The sequence below is a fragment of the Engystomops pustulosus genome, chromosome 5 (assembly GCF_040894005.1).
Source record: "Engystomops pustulosus chromosome 5, aEngPut4.maternal, whole genome shotgun sequence".
NCBI lineage: Eukaryota > Metazoa > Chordata > Amphibia > Anura > Leptodactylidae > Engystomops > Engystomops pustulosus.
Genome location: NC_092415.1, coordinates 73,531,633 through 73,556,562, shown reverse-complemented (window position 1 = coordinate 73,556,562; position 24,930 = coordinate 73,531,633). Strand labels below are relative to the sequence as shown.

At 39.3% G+C, this 24,930-nt stretch overlaps 2 protein-coding genes across 2 annotated transcripts in view; both read right to left on the bottom strand.

The window, feature by feature from the left end:
* LOC140132930 (1,25-dihydroxyvitamin D(3) 24-hydroxylase, mitochondrial-like) overlaps positions 1-4,551 on the bottom strand; it is a 180,740-nt gene extending 176,189 nt beyond the window's left edge. The window contains exon 1 of the mRNA XM_072152366.1: positions 4,026-4,551. The gene's annotated coding sequence lies outside the window, so the exon portion shown is untranslated. The remainder of the gene's footprint in view (positions 1-4,025) is intronic.
* Positions 4,552-4,734: 183 nt separating this feature from the next.
* GALR1 (galanin receptor 1) overlaps positions 4,735-24,930 on the bottom strand; it is a 302,797-nt gene continuing 282,601 nt past the window's right edge. The window contains exon 3 of the mRNA XM_072152364.1: positions 4,735-6,638. Within this exon, the coding sequence (XP_072008465.1) occupies positions 6,321-6,638 (318 nt within the window). The 3' untranslated portion in view covers positions 4,735-6,320. The remainder of the gene's footprint in view (positions 6,639-24,930) is intronic.

Here is a 24,930-nt window from a genome sequence, read left to right as displayed (position 1 = left end):
CTATAAAATTTTCGCTTTTTCGTTATGGGGGCCATGTGACAACATTATTTTTGCGGGATGAGATGCTTTTTCCAGTGTTGCCATTTTGGGGTTGGTATCACCTATTGTTGAAAATCGTGTTTACTGTTTAGCCTAATAATCACGTGATCTTTATTCTATGGGTCGATACAATTACGGGGATACATTCTCTTACATTTTACTAAATTTTTCAAATAAAACGGAGCTGGTTGATGGCTTCTTTTTTGCGGGGCATGTTGTACTTTGCACCAATATCATTGGGGGGATCGTGGGGGAAAGACCCCCCAGAGGCATGTTAGATGCCAAGCTCGCACTGACCACGGCATTTCACGGGTTACACACCCGCGATCAGAGCCCACTCTGATCGCGGGTGTTACACTGGGGTGCCAGCTATTAGTTACAGCTGTCACCCCGTGTCTCCCGATGCCGGTTCAGCTCTGATCCAGAGGTGAGCCGGCATCAGCTTGGTGGCGGATATAGCGCTAAGTCACCACATAGCGCTAAGTCACTGCACTGCATGGCGGATATATCCGCCATAGAGCACTAAGGGGTTAAAACACCCACCTCAGTTCACCCCACTTATAAGGTGAGGAGAAATTCCTGAAGGGGGAGGGGGGAGGGAGCTCTGGGAGATCATTGTGAAAGAAAACATATCCCTTGTGATTTGGTGAGTCTGCTGGCAAGGTGCCAGCTACTTTTTATTAAATTGATTTAATAAAGATATGAGCTATGTTTATTTATAATAAAAAACTGAATGGGAAAACAGTCGGAAGACTTCTATGGGAACTTGTCATTAGGTTAAATGGTGAAAACCTGATGACAGGTTCCATTTAAAGATAGCAGAATGTTCCCCTAAAAATCTATAATTTAACAATTAGTGAGATGCATTGCATTGTACCAAAACCACTTGGACTAATCCACATATTGGGGCACATTTTCTAAGAACAGTACAAAATGTACTATGTGCAGTTTGTCTGTGTAGTGTGCAGAGGGCGCCAGATTAAGGATTTGAGGTGCCCTTCATGAATCTGACGCCCGCTGCACTGCCCCCGATAGAGTGCACATCTTTTTCTTTGGTGCACATAGGGCGTGCAACGCATTTCTGTCAGACTTTGCATGATAAATTTGGTCAGACTGAGCACTGGAATGCCCCCTACAGTGCAGAAATTTGTGTCACGTGAAGCCAGACCACAAAACTGTCTCATGCGACACAAATGTGGTGCAGACTCTTCTTAAATACCTGTGCAAGCAGTTTGCACCTAAAAGCGTGTGCAAAGTCTGCCAGAAAACTGTCGCAAGGTCCATAGTAAATGTGCCCCAACAGTAATTAATTAGCCACAGCCTGGATCAACCCACATGGCTCTGGGATCCCACAAAACACCATTAAAAACTGTCCAAAACTGTAGTTCCTAGTGTCACCATTAATATTATATGCAGTGTGCTGGAAAAATCTTCCAAATGTGGGAAACTGAAGAAAAAATACATGTGAACCATTTTCTTAGGAAAACTGTTTTTACCAATTTCACAGTTGGGTCCATATGACAAAACAAGAAAACAATGCATATTATGTTTCTGTGTTCTCTGGGTTCTCTTTTTTTGTAAAAATAAAATGCATTTCAACATGTGTAGTTGAAAATATTTTTCATGGTTTATTGCTGTAATTAAAAACATTCTGTTGAATCTATGAATATTTGACACTTTCAAAGCAAAGACTGAGAGATCAAAGAACTGGCAGTGGAAGTTGAGACTTCTAGATTGAACTATAAATATAACTTTGGCTCTCCTCAGCAATCAAATATTCTGCAGGTCAAATGTACAAAGGTGAAAGTAACTGGACTCATCAGAAGCTTTCCCCATAAGTGAGCGAGAAACACATAAAATACATTGAGATAAAAATTGGAGTGTACAAATGGTTCTCGTTTTTCTCTACAATTACCATACATACTCGAGTATATAGACTTATACTCGAGTCTGTAAAAGAAAGTGGTCCTCTTCTATCCATGGATGTTCCGGCTTCGACTCCATGGGGGTCATTTACTAAGGGCCCGATTCGCGTTTTCCCGACGTGTTACCCAAATATTTCCGATTTGCACCGATTTTCCCTGTATTGCGCCAGGATTTTGGCGCGCGCAATCGGATTGTGGCGCATCGGCGCCGGAATGCACGCGATGGAAATCGGGGGGGTGGCCGAACGAAAACCCTATGGATTTGGAAAAACCGCTGAATTAAAAAAAAAAATTGTCGCGAAAATTGCACCCGAATCCACCTCAGAGAACGCGCCGCTGAATCGGGAATGGGCCAGGTAAGTAAATCTGCCCCCATGTCTCTGACATTCTAGTGTGTGCACTGGCCCTGGAACACACTATGTCAGCGAGTGGCTGACGTCACAACGCGAGCGAAGGCACAGTGCGAAGACATGGATAGCCGGAACATCCATGTATAGAAGAGGACTTGCCAGGGGAATGTTGGAAGGTGAGTACACTTTTTTTTTATAGGCTAGGCCTTCATCGGAGGGGCTCTATATTGGGGGACAGGGGGCAGCAGGCTCTATACTGGGGGACAGGGGGCAGCAGGCTATATACAGTGGGACAGGGGCTGCAGGCTGTATACTAGGGGCAGGGGCTGCAGGCTGTATACTGGGGTAGGGGCCGCAGGCTGTATATTGGAGATGACAGCTGGATGGCTATATACTGGTGGGCAGGGGCTGCAGGCTTTATACTAGGGGAAGGGATTCTGGCTATATACAGGGGGCATGTGCTGGCTGGCTATATACTGGGTGGACGCTGTGACCAATGCATTTCTCACCTTTGGCTTATACTTGAGTCAATAGGTTTTCTCAGTTTTTTGTGTCAAAATTTCCTTGGTTTATACTTGGGTTGGCTTATACTCGAGTATTTTCTACTGACTGTGTTGGGGCCATTATGTTCCCATATCATGCGTTTTGACTGGATCAGAAATTGCAAAAGGACGAGCTTTGCCAAAAATCATGCACATTTTCACTGAAACGTGCATGTTCTGGAATTACCTCCATGGTTTTAACATGTGAATAATGCAAAACACCTGGTGCTCATTGCAGAACACATGTTTCAGTGAAAAGGCAAATGCATTGCCCCTCCCATTGCAGTTTCTGATGCAGTCACAATGCATCAAAAAAATGCAACATGGGAATGCAGCCTAAGGCTTACAATATTTCTAGTATGTACCTAAAAATGTACATGTATATTATGTTATTTGTACATTATCCAGGAAATGACTGACACTGTAAATATTCAAAAGAAAAAAAATTTAAGCATATTTATTGAATATAGTTTTACTCACCTTCTAGCAGTGTATAATTCTATTGTGACTGACATTGGACACGTTTCATTTGTTTTTCATAAAGTGGAGAACAGTACATAGTAAACATGAGAGAAAGGATGTACAACTCCTGTCCGAGGCTCATGCTGTGAAAGGGAATAGAGAGAGGAAGGCGTCTCTCTGATTTAGTCTGTGTGTGAAATTGCATGTGGAGAGATCATAATGGGAGCAGCAGGGAGAAACATACGATTGGTTCTCAATACATAGAACATCTGTGACTTTCCACAAGGCAGAGTGAACACTCAGAACACATGGAGAGAGAAAATTAATTTTTCCAAAAATAATGGAGAAAAAAGTCTAAAACTATGCAGGTTGGACCTGTTCTGGCAGTACTTCATCTCATTCAGGTGTTATAATGCCTTAGGAGTAATTCTGTTATTTCATACTTTTTAACCATTTTATTGAATCATTTTTCACTTTACAGAATACAGTAAGTAATAGGTAACAATGTGCACTAAGAAGAAATAGTACACTATAATTATGCCACCCTCATTAGGTCATCTGCAAAGGTGCAAAAGACAAACATTAAAGGGGTTGGTTCTCCAGCCACCGGGGTCAATTTTATTTACGGCCATAGCTAGCAATTGTATATTTATATAGTCGTTTTGGGCAAGGACTTCCCTGTGCTTCTTATAATTTATCAAGCATACCTATTCCCCTCTGTCTAGCAGGTCCGGTAAAAGAAGATGGCAGCACCGTGCCTCCTCGGGACTTCAAGTCCCATCATCCTTTGGGGGTTTCCCATGAGCTTGGCTTGTGCGTGATAAGCGCAGCTCACTAATTATCGGCATACCACAACATCCTGCACGCGCACAGAGAGCACCCCTCCATTAGCAACAACACAGCGTCTGCCCTCTCTGTCCTGTTTGGCAGGTGGGCATGTTCACAATAGATGCAAGTGAACCACACTTTGAACAAGTGAACACGCTGCCTATTCACGAATGTGCGACAAGGCAAGGGGAGAATTACGAGTTGTTACTGTGGAGTTTCAGCTACCAAGAAGAGCTGGGCTGTTAATAAAAGTTACTTTTATATCTAAAGAATGGTCATTTATGGGTAATTAGAGCCAATTAAGTTTTGGGTTGTATAACACATTTACCCCTAATGAATGATAATCTTAATAACTGAGGGTGCGTTCACACATTGCAGTTAAAACTGCATCACAATCAGATTTGAGGTGGTTTTAGGTGCAGTTTTGTCAATTGAACAGGTGAAAGACATGAACTGAATGAGTGAATTTGATTTTGAAGAGGAAACCTGCTCCACAAATGTCATTCACTCGTTCAGTTCATGTCTTTCACCTGTTCAATTGACAAAACTGCACCTAAAACCTCCTCAAAGCTGATTGTGATGCAGTTTTAACTGCAACGTGTGAACACACCCTCAAGAACCCCTTTAATAACATATCAAGAATTCCCATTCAATCAACCATAAATTGTTTCTTTGTAAAGAAAATCGGAGTTATCCTAATGATGAGTCAACCCCCACAGTTAGCAATTGGAGAGAGGGAATAACACTAAATGGTAAGTTAAAAAAAATAACTAAAACAGACTGATGATAGTAAAACCACAAACAAATGGATGTTACATTTTACATTGATAGATTTTTTTAATCTAAATGAAATATGGGAATGTTAGTTATACACTTATTGTGTTCAGTGCATTACATAATAGATAAACATGTTATTAACATGTGAGCAGTTATACATTGTAACAAGTGTTGCATTCCATTTAAGAGAAACATGACTGAGAAGAATGTAAGCTTCACATGCAATTTACTTGGATTCAATTATGTTATTGCAGGTTACTCTCCGGGTATATGGAGTCCAGCATACAGAACAGCAAATTCTGCAAACTTTTTTCATGCTATAAATGCTATTATGTATTTATATTATCAAATTATCAATTCACAATGTTTCTCCTCAATATATGTAATAACAACCCATACATGTTTTATTTGGCAAATTGTACTTTTTAAATGGAATGTAACACTGGAGAAATTAAATGTGATGATATTTACTAGAAAGTGATTTTCATAGAAAAGTGGCTCTTAACACCTTAAGTAATATATAGTTACCTGGCTATGATACATAGTGAAAACTTAAAGCGAACCTGTCACCCAGAATGTCATTTTTAGCTGATGACAGGTTCCAGGTTCTGTGATTCAGAACGCTTGAATCATCATAACATAGCATGGAACCCGTCACCAGCTAAAATGACTTCCCTGGTGACAGGTTTCCTTTAAGAAAACGTATAATCGTATATACAAAGCAGTAGCTCAGTTAAGAAAGCAAAACTCTAAACCAGAGTTGTGGATTTTTCAATTCTAATGTTTCTATTTTCATGTAATACTTTCTTGAGTGCAAGTGAAAATATTTTTATACAAAAAGAAAAGGAATAAATAAGGATAATTAAATGTACAAAATCTGTTGCATCCAAATGATGTTTTTATAGCATTTAGCAAATTATAGTCTAGTGGTCTCAAGAATGAATGTTCCCCTATCAATGCATACAATGTGCCCTTTGCTGGTCTCATATGCCATCCACATGCTCATTTGTTATTTACTTTACATCAGCTTTAAAAGCAAAACTGCCTATTAACTAATATTGATAATAAAATTATATTGGCAACATAATGGTCATTGTAGAACATATAGACTTAATATTTATGGTTCTCACAGCAAATTGCATGATCTATCTTTAAAAAATTTATAATTTGAAAAGCATCAACTTTTCCATCTTATATCTCTTTTGTACTTGCTTCGAGACCTTATATGAGCAGCTGTAGCTAGGAGGATGTAACATAAGGGTATAAGCTATCTGAAGCAAATGCCAGCTACATTAAGACTAGACAATGTAGTTGCAATTTTAGCCAAGTATCCTTGTGCTTTGAAATCTTGCAGCTTGCATCAATGGATTTGAGCAGGACCATTCTATCCATCTTCATCACACATGAGTACAGTTTGTTGAGGGTGGGGTATCCATTTTGCTTTTGATTTCCTTAGCATCGCTTTGCATTGTGTCGCAGCCAATCTGACATTTAAATACTTGCTTATAAGCTTTTCGGAAATTTTCAGACAGAAAAGCATAAATGATAGGATTGACAGAAGAGTTACTATAGGCAAGGCAATGAGCAGTTATTCTGAAGACAAATGAGGCCTGCGTGAGAGGAAAGCTTCCGAATTCTGCCCAGAGACGGATCACATGTTCAGGAAGCCATGATATTCCGAATACCACCACAACAACCAGGACTGTTTGGGCAGTCTATAAAAAAGAGAAAAATAAAGAGAATTAATATAATGTATAACTATTCAGAGCCACAACATATTATGCCATACCCCTGCATTGTTACTAATTACCATTATACTCTGCGGAGGCTTTTACCATATTTTTACTCATTCTCTCAAAACACAGATGCCTCTCCATAGAATACTGTATGCACCTTTTGCTTTGCTCCGATAATTTATACTACTGGTATATGACATGTGTCATGGGTTAAATAAATACAATGAAAGGGTTTAAATAAAATGCTGTGTTACCTTACTATCAATCTACTCCTATGTTATTTAAAACTGACTATATTTAAAAAACTTCCAAATAAAAGCTATGTTAGAGTATAACTTGCCAATTGGTGGAGGTAGGGTAGAAGGGGATATCATGCTGCTAGGATTCCCAAACAGGGCGTAACAGGGCATAACAGTAGCAGCCATAGCAATCTCTACGAGGCCTGCAGTGTCCAGGAGCCTGTCATACAACCTGACACTAAATAATGAAGGATGTGCACCATTATATACATATTATGCTGCACATTGTATATAATACAGTATAATATGTATATAACATATAGGTGATGTATATATGCTGTACATGTGTGTATTTGTAAAGTATATGGGGGTCATTTACTAAGGGCCCGATTCGCGTTTTCCCGACGTGTTACCCGAATATTTCCGATTTGTGCCGATTTCCCCTGTATTGCCCCGGGATTTTGGCGCACGCGATCGGATTGTGGCGCATGGGGCAGATTTACTTACCCGGTCCGTTCGCGATCCAGCGGCGCGTTCTCTACGGTGGATTCGGGTCCGGTCGGGATTCATCAAGGTAGTTCCTCTGCTGTCCACCAGATGGCGCTGCTGCGCTGAAAAGCATCTGAACGGAGTTCAGGGGGCCGGACCAAGTGAAGGTAAGCGCGTCCCAATCGACACATTTCTTTTTTTAAATGCGGCGTTTTTTCCGAATCCGTCAGGTTTTCGCTCAACCACGCCCCCGATTTCCGTCACGTGCATGCCGGCGCCAATGCGCCACAATCCGATCGCGTGCGCCAAAATCCCGGGGCAATACAGGGGAAATTGGCGCAATTCGGAAATATTCGGGTAACACGTCGGGAAAACGCTAATTGGCCCTTAGTAAATGACCCCCTATATGTTGTATGTGTACATGGTGTGTGGTGTATATGTGTAAGTATATGGTACTGCATGTGTGTATATGTGATGTGTATGTGCTCTATACGTGTATAAGAGTGTATAAAGGGGTGTGTATCAGTGTAAAACTGTATGTTTATGTACATAGGTATATAAATGTGTGCGTAAATGTAAGTGTAATATGTATATTTTAAAGCGGGAAGGGGAGCCCATTCATAAGTCTCCTATGGAGCCCTTCCTCTCCTAGTTACACCCCTGCCAATAGACATTTGATGCTCCTGTGGATATAGAATATCTTGTTGGGATTAAGATACCACTTCAAATGGGTTTCAAGGGTAACCATAAGATAGTTTATTAGTGCCTATTTGGTGGATTCTGACTGTTAGAGACCCCGGCGAACATGAGAACTGAGGTCATTTTATACCCTTGTCTGAATGCAGGAGTATACTACTGCTTTATCTTCCTGTGTGCAACTGCCAAAGATAATCCAGATAAAGTCATATTGATCTGAATGGAAAGCCAAGTCTTCTGGTAGTGATGCACTAGATGGCAGCAGGGGGCTGACCTGTGTACAATTCAGTATTCTGTTTCATTTTTTAAAATTATATTTAACGTGATCAAAAACCTTTGTGAACCTAAAGGTATTTAAACAAAGAATAAGCACTCACACTGCCAAAAAATTTCAAAAGTTAGGGCACTTTGAAGGCAGCATGCAAAAACTACATTTTCCCCAAAATAATTTCATATGCTGTATATACCTGAGTATAAGCCGACCCGAGTATAAGCTGAGGCCCCTGATTTTACCACCAAAAACTTGGAAAACCTATATAAACAGAGGGTGGGAAATGCAGTGGTTACAGCCGCCCAGCCAGCCCCCTGTAGTATATAGCTAGCCAGCCCCCTGTAGTATATAGCCAACCTCCTTTAGTATATAGCCAGCCAACCCCCTTTAGTATATAGCCAGCCCCCTTCAGTATACAGCCAGCTAGCCACCTTTAGTATATAGCCAGCCAGCCCCCTTTCATAGTGTAGTATATAGCCAGCCCAGTGTAGTATATAGACAGCCAGCCCCCAGTTTTCCCAGCACATAAAGTTGCATACTCACCTTCTGGCAGTCCCTGATGCTCGGTGCGGCTCTCCGATTCTTCGGCCCTGCGGCTCCTCTTTTTTCTTCTCTCTGCTGTAACAGCCAGCCAGAGGAGCGGCAATGGGCTAGCGCACACCATGACATAAGCAGCAGCAACATCATAGTGTGTGCCGGCCGGCCGGCAGAGCACATAGCCGTGCCTCTGCTGGCTGTTACAGAAGAGAGAAGAAAGAACAGGAGCCGCGGGGAGCCGCACAGAGCATCGGTGAGCGCCGGAAGGTGAGTTTGTAAGTTTACTTTTTTATAGACTTGTGTGTAAGTGGAGGTGGGGGTTTTCAGTACATTTTTTGCATATTGACCCAGAGAAATAATATTTAGGTTCCACAAGAAATGCTGAAAATTTTTATGAGGAAAAAAGCATGTCAGATGTGTGTTGTACTGTACAGAAAGGGTTAATAAAAATTGATAAATAGAGCATATGGAACACAAAAATGTGCTATCAATAACTACATTTCATCTTGAAAAACACAAGATGCCACACAGCTATAGTGACAGTAAAAAGTTGTAACAGGTGAAAAAAAAAGAGAAATAGCCTGGTCATTAAAGTGGAAAACAGGTGTGGAGATAAAGGGTTAAAGTACCTCTATTTCCTGTGTGCACCAGTGCTTACATGTAAAGCTATGTAGAGAATGTACACAGTCAGATTATAGTATTACACTCTCCGCTCACTACTAAATCTACTAAAATAGGAAAAGTAAACAGCATAGTCTATGTACAATGATCCTGTCTTGAGCAGTTTAAATAAAATAAACAAAGAATATTCTTCAAAGTCGGGGGATTAATTAAAATGTCTTCTTTTTTGCTGTATTGTATATTGTGCTCTATGTGTAGCTGCTAGAGAACACAAAAAGAATGTGCAGAGTAGCTATAAGTGTTTGTATTATTAAAAACATATGGAAAGCATGTTTATAAAAAAGAAAAGGGGAAAAACTTTTTAATGTCAGTCCTCTATTTAAAGGTCCCATTCATTTTAAGCCTACTTTTTTGAGGCAAACTAGTTATAAAACCTAATAGTCTAAGCTACCCCCTCCCGTGAATGTCCCCAAACAACCCCCCCAGTAATGTCCCCCACACAGCCCCCCCAGTAATGTCCCACACACAGCCCCCCAGTAAGTAATGTGCCCACACAGCCCACCAGTAAGTAATGTGTCCACACAGCCCCCCCCAAGTAAGTAGTGTGCCCACAAAGCCCCCCAGAAATGCACCCACACACAAACCCCCAGTAAGTAATGTGCCCACACAGACCCCCAGTAAGTAATGTGCCCACACAGCCCCCCATTTTCTCCCTCTTCCCTTAGTCCCTATCATGTATCCCCCCTCACCTCACAGATCCAGCTCTGTGTATTACTTTCCCCTGCCGGTCATGAGATCATGACATCCAGGTCCTTCAGCCTCCAGGAGTATAATTCTCCCGGAGTATAATTCTCCCTTCAGGGGAAACTAATGCACATGTTCTCATCACAATCTGTGTCCTGAGGACACCAATCGTGATGAGAGAGGGGAGGATGCCCGGGCAGTGGGGCAGAGTGTGCAACATCGTGCAACACCACAATTATCAATTGAGAATTTTTAAAAGAACGCAAATATAATCATAAAACTACACCACATAGGAGGTGGTGTAAGTCCATTACTACTACAGGGAGAAGTTTTTGCTCAATTTTATGTTTGAGGTATCTGAGAATATCCTGTGCAAAAACATCACAAAAAGGCAGAAATTGAGCAGAGGTTAAACATACGTGCGACTAGTGCAGTCTATTCACATAGATTACACACATCTGAAACCCGCCAGTCTACCACATAGACAACTGCTCAAATATTAAATCCTCCCCCCTATAAGTCATGAGAGGGCAATATAGGGCAGGGCTAAAGCAAAGGGGGTACTATACTATGGGGACAGTTGCCACTAACAGGGTGATTAAACATTGTGAGAACACTAGAGTGTGGAGTTAGGGCTCTAATTTAATTTTACTGGAGGAGAGGCTGTACATTGTAGTGGCGGGTACCGTACATTTGCACACCACAAATACCTGTTCACAAGGACCTGTTCACATTTATTTCAGCCATCCTTTTTGAAATTAACCTTTTTAAGACTTTGTTTTTTGACGAAGCTTGGGTCGCTGGTTTAAGGGTTCATTTATCTCCATTTGACAAATATCCATATTCATTTTTAGGATTACAAATGGTTTCTGACGTGTCATACAGCAAGTTGCTAATTAACTGTCTATTTTGTACAACGTCCCTATCTTGGTTGCTTTCCTTTTTACATGATAAATAAAATAGGACTATTAACAAAGGTAAAAAATGTGATGTTAGCTCAAATTTACAGGTCCTAATACATTCTCATGGTTTAACAGTAAGTCACAGAGGAACAATAACAGCTTAACTCGTATATCTATTTTTGTCAACAATCTCAAAGTGCATTCTCCTATTAACAAACATATATTCGCAACTTTTACATCAAAATGGCAACCAAGGGGAAAGAAAAGGACCTCACAGGGTGAGGGGGGTATCTAATCCAGTATGGCAAAGTGCATGCCGAGATCTAAATGCTTCTGGCAACTGTGTCGGGGCATTTACATGGTTAACAACCGTGATCGGTGGCAGCAATACGGAGAAAACATCCACCTGGTACAGACAGGGCTCAGCCCCGTGAACCTTCTCTGTCCAACAGCTCCTGACGTGAGCTGTAATAGTACGGATCGTGTCGGGACGGGGTTAAACCTGTGACAATTAAAACCTATTGCTACAATGACTTCACATCTTCACAGAACATTCAGAGAAAAATAATATTTATTCTTTGCACCAATTCAATCAGCAATAATTAGCAATTGAAGTCTAACCTGCAGGTGACTTCCCAAAATGCATAGAGTAAAATAAAACTGTTGTGGATTCACAAATATAAATAATTTTTGTGAATATTAGAAATGGTTTTAATATCTTATATTTATAAATTCAAATAGTTAACATCATTTTTTGTTGTGAAGAGAACTGAGAAGTCTTCTATTTTAACATTAATATCATGCTGGTATAAAGAATAGATTTATATTTAGAACAAAGTTATTTGTTATTCTTATTAGAACAAAACTGTAACAGGGCAAGAGAGGCCTAGAATACATTTTGCAAGAAAATTAGAGATAAAATTGAAAATGATCTGCTGAATAGCTATGCTAGAAGGATAGAAACAAATCCCACATCTCTGTGATGGTGCTAGTACTGATAGTATCATGTTGTATGCATATCATGGAAAGTTTTGGATTTACTTTTTCACACCTCCCACCACTACTTTACACACAGAAACAACAATATTAGCATAAATGTAATACTGATTCACTAAATTACAAGGTTATGGATAGGCATACTCTTCCTTTTATAGGCAGGATGACTGTATGTCACAGTTATGCAAGCAGCAATATCAACAATAAAGTGGTTCTTTATGTGCATTCTGTAGAGTATTAACAAGCTGCAGACTGTACAATGGAATACATATAGGAATACAGCATAGGGATACAAACAAGTGACAAGTGATAGAGTCACCTCTTCAGAGTCCAGAATGAACATGAAAAGATTCTTCAAATCCCACAGTAGATTGTATACTAACTATACTTGATCCTAGGATCCATAGCTCGCATGGAGTCAATGATACAGGAGGGTAAGTTTATTGGGCAATTATTTGGGCCATTCAGAAGAAAATTAGTGGACCAAAGCAGCATTTTTTTTCCATCTCTGACTATCCTTCCTAGAAGATTTAACACAAAGTAGAGTTGACACCTGATGAGTTGGCCCTTGTCACCGGAGATATATCAAGAGGTCGGAGTCGGCCAGTGCATAATACATAAGCTGAAAAGAGTCACTTTTTGCCTGATGATCTCAGGAGCAGGATTGGTTCTCCAGCTGCTAGAGAAGGCTTCTCCTTTCTTTACTGCATAGTGCTGAAGCAGTGCTATGTAGTGAATACAGGAACTGGGACTGTCACAAGCCCTGTAGACCCGGCCGTCAAGTGTTCACTGGGTCTGCAAGGACAATAGCTTCCGAGTAGTGATGAGCGGACACAAACTACAAAGTTTGGGTTTGTACAGAATTACCAGGTTCAGCACCCATGGACCAATTATCCAAGCAGGCGGGGGACGTCGTGAGTACAGAGTACCGTTTTCATATACTAATATTTTTTGTGGAGAAAAACTCGGCTTATACTCGAGTATAAATAGTATTATACGTTACAAAATAAGACTTTTTTCCATTTTTTGTCCACTTTAACCCCAAAAAAACTAAGTTAAGTTACTAAGTTAGTGTTTAACTAACTAACTTAGTACATACACTGCCAAAGTGTTTTTGTATTAAAAATTGGTTTTACAGAAAAAAAGATATGTTATATTGTACCTTTCATTAGCATCTGCTGTGTGACTAGGCAGTTGCCAAATGGAAGGGGCTGGAAAGGAGCAGTTCCCCCCCACCCTTGGAGAACAGCTCCTCCATGTGACCTTTTCAAATATATGAAAACACCCATCACTGGGTTTAGCCACGCCCTGCTCTTCTACAGCCAATCCCGAGTGAGGGGAGTTATTCATTTATTTGAAAAGGTCACATGTTTCCCAAGGGTGGGGGGGGGGACTGCTCCTTTCCAGCCCCTCCTATTGGGCAACTGTCTAGTCACACAGCAGATGCTAATGAAAGGTACAATATAATATATCTTTTTTTTGTAAAAACTATTTTTTTTTATACAAAAACACTTTGGCAATGTATGTACTATGCTCTGTGGGGACTGGGGGAGTGCTAAAAATGGGTCTCCTGGTGACAGGTTCCCTTTAAAACTTTTTCTGGCCTCATTGTTCATGAATGTCAGAAACTGCTAGTTGTATAGCAGACAGAATCACAGTTATGTTAAGTGTAGAAAGATAAGACATATAAAGCTCAACATGGGGGAGTTGAAAGTAAAACTATCACCCCAACCACTCCCCATGACTCCTTCCAAGCGAATAATAAACACATAAAAATGTAGAAATCATTAAAAATACATTGAATGTCTGTACAAGTTAGTTAACACCAGCAGTAGTCTGAAAACAGTATTCATATTGCTTTTGGGTTCCATACTTATCCATTTCAGAATTATCTTAGCAAATCTACCACCCTTGTTATGTATATAACCTTAATTGCACATAATGGTCTGCACTGCCTGTAAAATCTAGTAACATCTGTTTTGTCTAATTCCAGAGCTTACCTTTTAGCACATTATCAGTATCATTTGTATCCAAGGAAACATGAGTGCACTGTTTTTGTTTGTTAATGACAGCCAACATTGCCCATCTAGTATGTAATATTACAGAACTACAGTAAATATGTGCAGTACTTCCAAGAATCATATGTTCTGTTAATTTATTTCCCTTTTAAACAATGAAAACCTGAAAATGATATAAAACTATGTGTTTTTCTGAAACTACATTAACCCCTTATCACCGACACTAGTTTTCAGCTCTGCCCTGTCTCACAATAATTGGTTATAACTTTGAAACGCTTTAACATATCCAGGCGTTTTGGACACTATTTTCTCGTGACACATTGTACTTCATGTTAGTTGTAAAATTTAAGTGATACGTTTTGCCTTTCGTTCTGAAAAAAAGTGAAAATTTAGCAAAAGTTTGTAAAAATTCTTCATTTTCCAAGTTTGAAATGTTCTGCTTTCCAGACAGGAAGTAAAACTACCCAAAAAGCTTGATAATTAACATTTATGGATTGTCTGCTTTATGTTGAGATGATATTTTATGCTTCCTCTCATTTTTCTAGGATGTTATGAGGTGCAGAACTTTAGGTACCATTTTTCAAATTTTCATGAAAATTGCCAAAACTCACATTTTGAGGGACAACTCAGCTTTCAAGTGACTTGGAAAGGCCTAAATAATAGTAAAACCCCATAAATTATAATAAGTTCACCCCTTAACGTATGTAAAGCAACTTCTATTAAGTCTATTAACCCTTTAAGTGTTTCACATGGGTTAAAACAATATGGACCTGCGATTTAGAAACTTTTTGATTTTTTGGGGAAAATACATTCATTTAGGCCAAAACTGACAGTTTCATAATAAATTAAATGATGAAACACTCTGCAACGTTCGATGCCCAATTTCTCCCGAGTGTACTGATATCCGATATATGGTGGTAAACTGCTGTATGAGCGCACGGCCCGGCAGAACAGAAGCTGCGCTATTCACAGCAGATTTGTATTGTCACATTGTACAAGCTATAAATTTTTATTTTTTTTGCTAATGCAAACATATGACGGCTTATTATGTACGGGATGAGATACAATGTATAGATAATTCATTTTGGGAGTCTAAAGCTTATTCATGAGATTTTATTAACTATTTCAAGGGGGACACAAACAAAATCATCAATTTTTATTTAGGATTTTTAGCATTTTTTCCCCTGCACACCGTAACGTAAAAATAATATTATATCTATATTCTCTGGTTCACTACGATTACGGTGATACCTCATTTATATAGTTTTTTTTTTCTTTGCTCAATTTTACTGACCAAAACCAATTTTGGAGAAATTGGATTGTTTTTACTTTTGACAAATTTTCAGGGCCAAAACTTTTGTATTTTTCTATTGTCTGATGTGGTTGAGGGCTTATTTTTTTCAAAAATTTTTTGTGATGGTGTTTGATGAAAAATTGTATATTACGGGAAGTTTTTTGTGTTTTTTTTTACGTTGTTCACCGAGGTTCAATATTGATTTAGATTTATTGTACAGATTAATACGGACGTGGTGATACCAGATATGTATATTTTTTTGTGTTTTATATACTTTATTTGCATTTTATGTGTAACTGGGGAAATTATGGGACTTTTATTTTATTTAATCATATTATAAAATGACTTCATCTTTTTTTTCACTTTTTTACATTATCTACTTCTTGGCTTGAACAAGCGTTCATCCGATCGCTTGTTCAAGCTTTTACACTGCAATACACTTGTATTGCAATGTACAGTGTAAGTAACTGAGCATGCTGAGCATGCTCATTTACATACAGACGGGTCCTGCCAGGAGGCGGAACCTGGCGGGGGAGAGAAGCCGACGGCCTCGGGGCACATGCCGGAACCCAGGCTGAGGCAGGAGGGATCGGATCCCCCGTTAAGAACACTGGAGGGGGTCCAATCCACGGTCGAGACACTTGTAAGGAGTTAAAAACCTGGGATCTGAGTTTTTCCGATCCCGGGTGTTAGTGCCGGGTCTGGGCTGTGATATCACAGCCCGACGCCGGCACTATACTGACGCGCTGTCCCTAAATTTTCTTCTAATGCGCCACCGTAGAAAGGATAAGCAGGATAAGACTATTGGTTCCTACTTTAGACCTACTTTTAGTTGGTCTGAACTCTGCGCCAGAATTTTTCCCACAAGCCACGCCCCTTTCACGGGCATCTCACAGAGGCCATGCCCCATTAATAGGACAATTTGGGAAATTGCTAAAAAACTGTCTAAAAGCCTTGATAACTGTGGTACAAGGCATTTAAGTCAGGCATAAAACCACCAGAATTGTGCCGCAAGTGTGTTAATAAATTCCCCCCAACTGTGTACTATTTATAGTATAACGGATTAATTAAATATGAAACAGTGGGGGTAATTTATCATTGTTTTTTTGTCTATGTTTGGTGCTGTTTTGGCGCAGTTGTGGTACAAATGCTTTTTGGCAACTTTCCATTGCACCAAATGAATATAGTACAGTGCAAAGTCACTTTGCTTGAACCAAATTTATTATTTTCATAGACTGGTTTTCACAATAGGATGGAATTCATTATTTGTGACTTTCCATTTAGGCACATGTTTTGACACAAATTGACACCAGTCCCTACCCTGATCTATGTTCTGAGACTTTGTCTGTCGCAAACAACCCAAACAGCATAAGGCACTGCAAGCAGATTTATCAAGGGTCACAACCACTTCAAAGAATTTGACAGAAGAGCTCCAAAGACAGACATAGAAATGTCGTAAGAAACTGGTCTAATGATAAATTACCCCCAGTGAATTTCCAAATACATAAGTATGTTCTCTACTAGTTCAGTGCATTACTTTAAAATGATGGCTGATGTCAGCTGATATCTGTTTTACCTGATGTCTTATAATGTAACTTTTTCAAACATGCATAGGCAAAAGGAGATAGGCTAGGGTTGCATTTGGTTTTTGGACTATTTTTTAAAACTTTTTTTCTGTATTGACACTTTTTCTGCCAGTGCATGTATGTGTGACATAGACAGACATAGACATAGTGTGACATAGACAGATATAGAGTTAAGCAATGCAGGCTGAGGCTACCTTACCCTCAGCAAAAACAGGCACAATAGCCAAAGTACAGATGTTTCCACATTTAAAACGGTTGTCGATGAGTCACAATTAATTGACTTATCTTAAGGATATATCATTATCGGAAAAGCAGATGACTCCAAACACATAAATGAGAAGTAAGCTGAAATAACGCAAGATTTTATGGAGCCATCAAGTTTCCATCTCCATACACTGTGGATCCATATGTAGTCTGGGTGTTCAGCCAACATGATTTCCAGCAAATGACTTCATAAGAAATATGAAGAAATAAGAAGCTATTAGTCATTAGTTTCATTAGTTTTCATGAGTAATATTCTATTTAGGTTCTCTGCTGTCAGGTGGCTTCTTCTAGGCTGAAACAGACAACCTGGCACCGCTCACCTGACATAGGATAGCCTCATCTGCAAAAGATGTGTCAAAAATAACAATGCTGATTTCTCAAAGAAAAATAAAGATGAACAAGTAGGATTATACTGGCACCACTCAAAACTGCAACATTTTAAAAAAGAGACAGAGAATTTCTGGGGAACCAAGTGAACCCAAAGCATTAAATGCATATGATAAGAATCTTGACTTTCTATAGACTAAAAACATAAAAGTCAATTAACGAAAACAGAGAACAAACAGACTAATTCATTAAATCACACATGAGACAGGAATGCAATTGCACATACAGGCGGTCCCCTACTTAAGGACACCCGACTTACAGACAACCCATAGTTACAGACGGACCCCTCTGCCCACTGTGACCTCTGGTGAAGCTCTCTTGATGCTTTACTATAGTCCCAGACTGCAATGATCAGCTGTAAGATGTCTGTAATGAAGCTTTATTGATAATTCTTGGTCCAATTACACCAAAAATTTTGAAACTCCAATTGTCACTGGGGCAAAAGAAAAAAAATAGTCTAGAACTTCCATTATAAAATATACAGTTTCAACTTACATACAAATTCAACTTAAGAACAAACCTCCAGACCCTATCTTGTATGTAACCCGGGGACTGCCTGTAATTATGAAGCTTTCTTTTACATACAGTATGTACTGTACTGACTGTGTGGGAGTGATCTTTGTTAGCTTTCTGCAGATACATTCTTTTTATCTACAATTATGTGTTTCTTTGACTATTGACTATGTGAAACCATTTGAGAAATAGTGTCCATTCCCATATTAAACAATGTACATGTTATCAGAATATGATGTTTTAAACACTTTTCAGTATATTAGGATAATATCAAGACATATAATGTATAAAAGCATGAGTTCATTAGTTATTAAATCTTGCATACATTTCTTTAAATGAAGCTGCAAGTGTATTTCTCAGAAACTACATAAAAATGTTAAAATAACAACATAACAGAAATGATTGAGATACATGAAACCACACTACTAATGATTCTAATATGAAGATCCTCAGATACAGTTGTTTATATACTTTAGACCAACTTAAGCTAAATTGGAATTTACACAGATTAAAGTTTATTTCTGCAGCAGCTGCATCCCAGAATTAGGAAAATATAGTATGCAGCTGATGCGAGGAGGGGGAATCTACCAAGTATTTTGCAGATTTGGGCAAGAAAAAAATTAACCATGTTGCATTCTCAGGATACGGTCACACGTTGCAGTTAAAACTGCATCACAATCAGCTTTGAGGTGGTTTTAGGTGCACTTTTGGCAATTGAACAGGTGAAAGACATGAACTGAACGCTTGATTGAAATCTGTGGAGCAGGTTTCCCCTTTCAAAATCAAATTCACTCGTTCAGTCAATGTTTTTCACCTGTTAAATTGACAAAACTGCACCCAAAACCACCTCAAAACTGATGCAGTTTTAACTGCAACGTATGACCGCACCCTGAAGGTCAATAACCTCTTGCTATTGTGACACATGTGCATGTTGCTGAACTGTGTCTGTTAGAAATTTAGGAGGAGGGTCTGTTGTCTCAACTAATCCTGTCAGAACTCTCTAAGGCTACATTTACATGAACATATGCGGGGTGTATATACGGCATATATATATACGGCGTATATACATCCCCCATATACTTCTATGGCCTTGTGGCGCTGTCCAGGAGCGTTGCAGCACACGTGTGGCACCATACCATTCTGTAGCCCTTAGAAAGATAGGACATGCCTATCTTTCTACGGAATACGGTGCCATGCACTGTGTATTCCTATGGAGAGGGGCAGGGGTGAGCTGTGCTCATCCCCTGCTCCTCTCCACAGCACCGATGTATGCCCGTCATACTACAGTACGACGGGCATGCATCGTGTGAATGTAGCCTAAGACTGAGAGACTTACCCAGGGCTGCCTTTCTGGGATCTGGGATCTGTGATCGAAAGGTACCTTTCAGTAACTGTTCCCTGTTGTTGCAGTTCTTTACATACGGCTCCTATTTTGATACCTTCTCTTGTATCACTAACCAACCCAATCCTGATCTCTCCATATTTGTCTTTGAGATCGGTCTTGGGGTTGTGCTGGACCACAACCATCTTCTTTTCACCACATATTCAATATCTTGCTTGGTCTTACCTCATGCATCTCAGAACACTTGTAGGAAATCCGCCCTTTTCTAAATATTGAAACTTCTAAAATGCTAATTGTTGCTCTTATTCACACTTGCCTAGACTCTGTAACTCCCTACTAATCAATCTTCCACTCAGTAAACTCTCTTCACTACAATCTATTGTTAATGCAGCAGCCAGGGTCGTCTTTCAGACCAAATGCTACACAGATGCCTCCAGTTTGTGCCAATCATTACACTGGCTGCCTGTCTTCTTTCCAACTTAGTTAAAAATAATAACCCTCATCCACAAAGCTTTGCATGATCCTGCACCTCTCTATATCTCTCATCTGTCTATCACCCAATATATGCTCTTCGATCTTCCAGTGATATTAGATTAACCTATACCTTAATTGCAAACCTCTCATGCATGTCTCCAGGACTTCTCTTGAGCTGTACCAATTCTCTGGATTGATCTTCCCCAGACTATCAGACTAATACCCAACCTCCAAAGTTTCAAACATGCTCTTAAAACATCCTTTTTGGCAAGCCTATCACACTTGCTAACTGCATGGAATTTTAACTCTCTGTTTACTAATCCTTCCTATGTCCTCCTCCAGCAAACACCAGATATATACCAAGCTTCAGGCTTCTCTGCAGCCATTTTCACCTTAGACTTTATATGTAAGATGGTGGCTGGTGTCCCCCTTTAAACCTATAGCCTGGTATATTGGAGGTTGATGTAGCAGGCAGGCTAGGTAAACTAAAAATCTCCGACAAATGATGGACATAGAAAGGGGGAAGACCTAAGACCCTGAGACTGTACTTGAGCCTATATCCAGCCTGAGCTGGTATCCTGAACCCCAGCATGTTCTGGACCCCTGAACCTTGAATATTGCCTGATTCGGAACCCTGAACTTTGTTTTGTATCCTGCCTGATCGGTACACAGACACTCGTATCTTTGACAAAAAGTGTCAAAGGTTATGGTGACATAGCAAAAAAATTTCTCCTCCAGATGAAGGTCATTCTAAAAAATAAAACTATATATTTTGCATTGTTGTGGGCTTATTAATGCAGATAAAAAATGTTTTTATATAATTTAGGTTCCATTATAAATGTAGAAATTTTTTATTAGAAAAAACTATGAGATTTGTGTTCTTTTTTTAAGTATACTGTAAAGATAGGGTCAATAAATTCATCCATAGGAAAAATGAATCCCAAAATTGTGCTAAAAAGCTCATAAAAAGACAAAAGAAAAGAAAAAATAGACCCCATACAGCTAAAATGACAGAAAAATAAAAATAGTAGCTTGTAGAAGTCATTGACCAAAAAAAACCTGAGAAATAGCCTGGTCATTAACATGGAAAAGGAGAAAGGAAATAATGGGCTAAAGATGTTTTCTATGCTGGGTTGGAAAAAGAAACATTCCTTTAAAGGAAATGCACCATCAAAATCAAGCATCATAAATCAGGGCAACACTTAGGCCCGTTCCACACTTGCGAGTGTGATGCGATGAACTCGCATCACACTTGCAATGCGTGCTGGCCTGGACCTCCTGGTCCAAACACTGCAAACCGGAACTTAACTCACACGCTGAGTTCAGTTACAGCTTGAGCTTTCGGGTTGGGAGATCCGGGCAGCACGTGTTCCGAGTGTAATGCGAGTTCATCGCATAACACTCGCAAGTGTAGAACAGGCCTTACTCATGCACTATGTCTGTGGTAATCTTCTTATAGTAATTATCCATGGCCTCCTTCCTTCTAAATACATTTTTAAAATTATGCTAATCAGCCTTAGGGGCAACCCTAGTTCCTCCTTGATTTTGCTGTTACTGTTACATTGTCTAACCGTTCTCCCTGCTCCCTCAGCACATGTGCAGTGAGCATTTACTTAAAGTAAATTATATACTAAAACACCTAACTTAGAAGATCTGACAAAGACAAGGCATTTGCTAATGTTTTTATCTGTTAATCATGATCCAATGTGCCTTTTTATGTAAGATGCATAGAAGAGAAAATTATATGTACATTATGTGAAAAGTACAAAAGATTGGTTAAACAATAGGTTTTATATAGTGAATCTATGCGTTGGTTCAAAGATTTGGCAACATTGACTAGTAAAAGAAGATTATCTTCTGCTTTACTTTGGACGCATAAATGGCAGCTTACTATTGATAGCGCCCATCTAAGGGCTTAGGAAAGGGGTATCGGCAAAATTGGGAAAATAAAAAAAAATGTTCTTTGTTTTAGAGGATTAGAGTGCATTATATACCAATTTCCAGGACACCTTGAACAACATTATGCTCAGACCAATTAGAATAGTCCCAAACTGAATTAAGTTGTGCAAAGCTTCATTGAAGTGAATCTTGGATAATTCAATTCACATAACAGGCTGACATATGTAATATATGAGTATTTGAAGAACAAGGAGTGGGACTTTTCCCCTTTTTTGGTTTTTGAGAATTCATACTAGGTGGACAATAACACATCCTCTCTAGTATTTGTTAGCTTTGAGTACTGTTGTATGGATTTAATTGTTTTTAAGGTATTGTACTGTATGTTGTATGCATGTACATTGTAAATAAATATTGATAGTGTTTCTTGTACTGGATTTTTTTCACACACTTCTTAGTCTTCAAATATTAACCACTAGTTGTAGACATATTTAGTATTTCCTTAAAGAGTGGACAGAAATCTACTGTTTGAGGGGGCTTTTTCATCTTCCTGTGTTTGCCCATTCTCGTATGAAGGTGTTAAGCAGCTAATCTAATGGGAATCCAATGAATTAATCCACCAAACTCTGCATATATACATGGGGGCATATTTATCATACATTGTCTTAAGGGCCTCCCAGATCTCTGGCAACCTCCTGACCTGGTGGGTATCAGCAATGAGCTGTGACACAGCACACTTCTACACCAAGCTTAGAATTGCACCTTAGCCTGCGCCCGCGCTGGCAGTGTGGAGGCGTAGGGTAGGAAGGACTTGCGCTGCCCCACCTCACCACCTAGCGCGTCACCTTCACACCCTTCTGTAACTTTATGAGTTGCGATTAAAGAAGTGCAAATCTTTGAAAAGTTAATTAATTGTGTGCATAAATGGCAACAAAATGTGTGGCTTTTACCAAGGGAAGGAGGTCACATGAGCTTTAATTACATTGACCTTCATTGACATTCTACAATATTATTATTGGGAAATTGCTTAAATAGACATTATCCAAAGTCTCTGAGAGCAACACTGTTCCAGTTGCCCAATCAAAGCTCAGCTTTCATTTACCTACAGTTGTTTATAAAATAAAGCCAAGCTCTTATTGGAACAGTTCTACTCTCACTAACTTCTGATAAATGTCCCCATGTCTAAATGAATCTCCTTGTAAGCAAAGTCTTACTTATAAGATTTAGTGCTTTAGAGAATTTCCTCTCATTGCCTTGCTCATCCAGCATCTGATTCTAGCCAAGTAACGTATGCAAATAATATTCAGACTTCAGCTGATGATTTACATTGTGTGAAATTAATCGTGAAGACTGTGTAAAAATAATCATGTTTCACATAGCCTGAAACTGTTGAGGTCACTTCAGTAGTTGAGACTTCTCCTTGATAAGGTTGATTCCACTAGATAGACTAATTTTAAAGATTTTGTGTGCCAGTGGCTCATTAATAAGGGTTGATAATTACAGGCGGTCCCTTAATCAAGAACACCCGAATTACAGACGACCCCTAGTTACAAACGGACCTCTGATTGTTGATAATTTACTGTACTTAAGGCTTAGGCTACAATAAACAGCTATAAAAGTCCCCAAAGGTGTCTGCAATGAAGTTTGATTGTTAATTCTGGTTCTTATGACAATTCAACATTTATAAAATCCAATTGTCACAGGGACCAAAAAAAGTTTAGCTGGGGTTGCAATTATCAAATATACAGCTCTGACTTACATACAAATCCAACTTAAGAACAAACCTACAGAACCTATCTTGTGCATAACTCGGGGACTGCCTCTATCTGATTCTTCATTATGGGCAATGTTTGAGAACCCTCATTTATATTCTACCAGGTTAGAAACCACTATTGTGTGCAAATAGAGGTTTCTTGATTTTTATTTGTGATTTAGGCATAGAGTGACCTCTGACACATATTTGTAAATATAAATAAGGGAGACAGTGCCTGATCACTGTGATTCCAAAAGCTGAAGCTTATGGTGATTACAATAGGGAATTCACTTCTATTGGACTTCCAAAAATGGCCCAAATACCCAGAAGTGAATGAGCATGAGACTGTCACAATAAAGAGAGGGCCCTAAACTTATCCATAACCCCTGTCACTTGCAGGCCTTTCAAATCCTAATGATCTAAGGGTTTAATCCTAAAGGACTTCTGGTTGTCAATCCCTGTATTGAATGGGTGCATAGGAAAGATGACAAGATAAAGAGTGATAAAACAATAGATAATAAGAAGAGCCAGCCAGAGTCTGGTCAAGTCCAAAATGGTGGTGAGGCACAGAATTTAATAGCATAAGAATGTTCAAATAATGTAGCAAGATACATAGTATAGTAAAAAAAAAAATAGCAAAGGCAAGAAAAGTGGACAAGAAGTGTCAGAAGACTGAATTAGTCAGCAATCTGAAATCAGGTCTGGGCAGATATATAAAGGAATGTCTGGACACCTACCCAACACCTCAATGGTTTGGCCGTCCATCACCCCACAGCTAAGCACAACCTGAACTCAAAAAGACACACAAAGCCTTCCCAAAAGCTGCCCTAGGAGTAATTTTCAAGCACAGAAGCCTGAAACCTAAACCCATTTAGAGGGTTCTGACTGAGACAGAAGTGTACCCCATTTTTTCGTTTCCTCAAACATTCAAAGCTATTACATTAAAAAGAATGTTGTTTTCTGTCCATGGAGAATATAAATCATATTTATTACATTGAAATAACTCTATATGGGCAAATGAAAAATTACGATTGATGTTGCACACAGGCAGTTCAATGTGTAACAATCAAGGGTAGGCAAAAGGTTGTCTTCAGCTGGCTGCCTTCCCCACAGAACTTTGGAGGTTATTCTAGAGCTTTCTAGCTGCCACTGCTAAAATTTTACATTAAAATATGTATGTATACAGTTTTGTATGAATGTATTTATACACATTTTCTGTATTCTGTACTTTTGATCTGATCAAAGTATT